This window comes from Plasmodium reichenowi, assembly GCF_001601855.1.
Source record: "Plasmodium reichenowi strain SY57 chromosome Unknown, whole genome shotgun sequence".
In the NCBI taxonomy this organism is placed as follows: domain Eukaryota; phylum Apicomplexa; class Aconoidasida; order Haemosporida; family Plasmodiidae; genus Plasmodium; species Plasmodium reichenowi.
Genome location: NW_017962432.1, coordinates 1 through 300, shown reverse-complemented (window position 1 = coordinate 300; position 300 = coordinate 1). Strand labels below are relative to the sequence as shown.

General features: G+C 22.7%; 1 protein-coding gene across 1 annotated transcript; it reads right to left on the bottom strand.

Annotated features, from left to right (window-relative positions):
- Nucleotides 1-300, bottom strand: PRSY57_0021700B (acyl-CoA synthetase; the record flags this gene model as incomplete). Its single annotated transcript, XM_012909615.2, has 1 exon — nucleotides 1-300. A coding segment is annotated over one exon (300 nt), but the record flags the coding sequence as incomplete, so codon positions are not given.

Below are 300 nucleotides of genomic sequence, written 5' to 3'. Positions count from 1 at the left end.
TTTATAAACTTCCATCATTTTTTCTTTAATATAATCAACAAAAATATTATTATTTATATTTTCATCAGTTAATTTTTCTCTATAATTTTGTTCACTAACTTGAGTTTTTTCTAACATATTATCATCCTTTAAACATTTGAATAATAAATCTTTATCAACGGAAAGGATAGCCAGTGGACCATCCATAGAATCATCACCATATACAACACAATTATTTATAAAAGATATTTGTGTGTATATATTATTCAACATTTCTGTTTCAATATATTCTCCTTGTGATAATTTAACTAATCCTTTTGA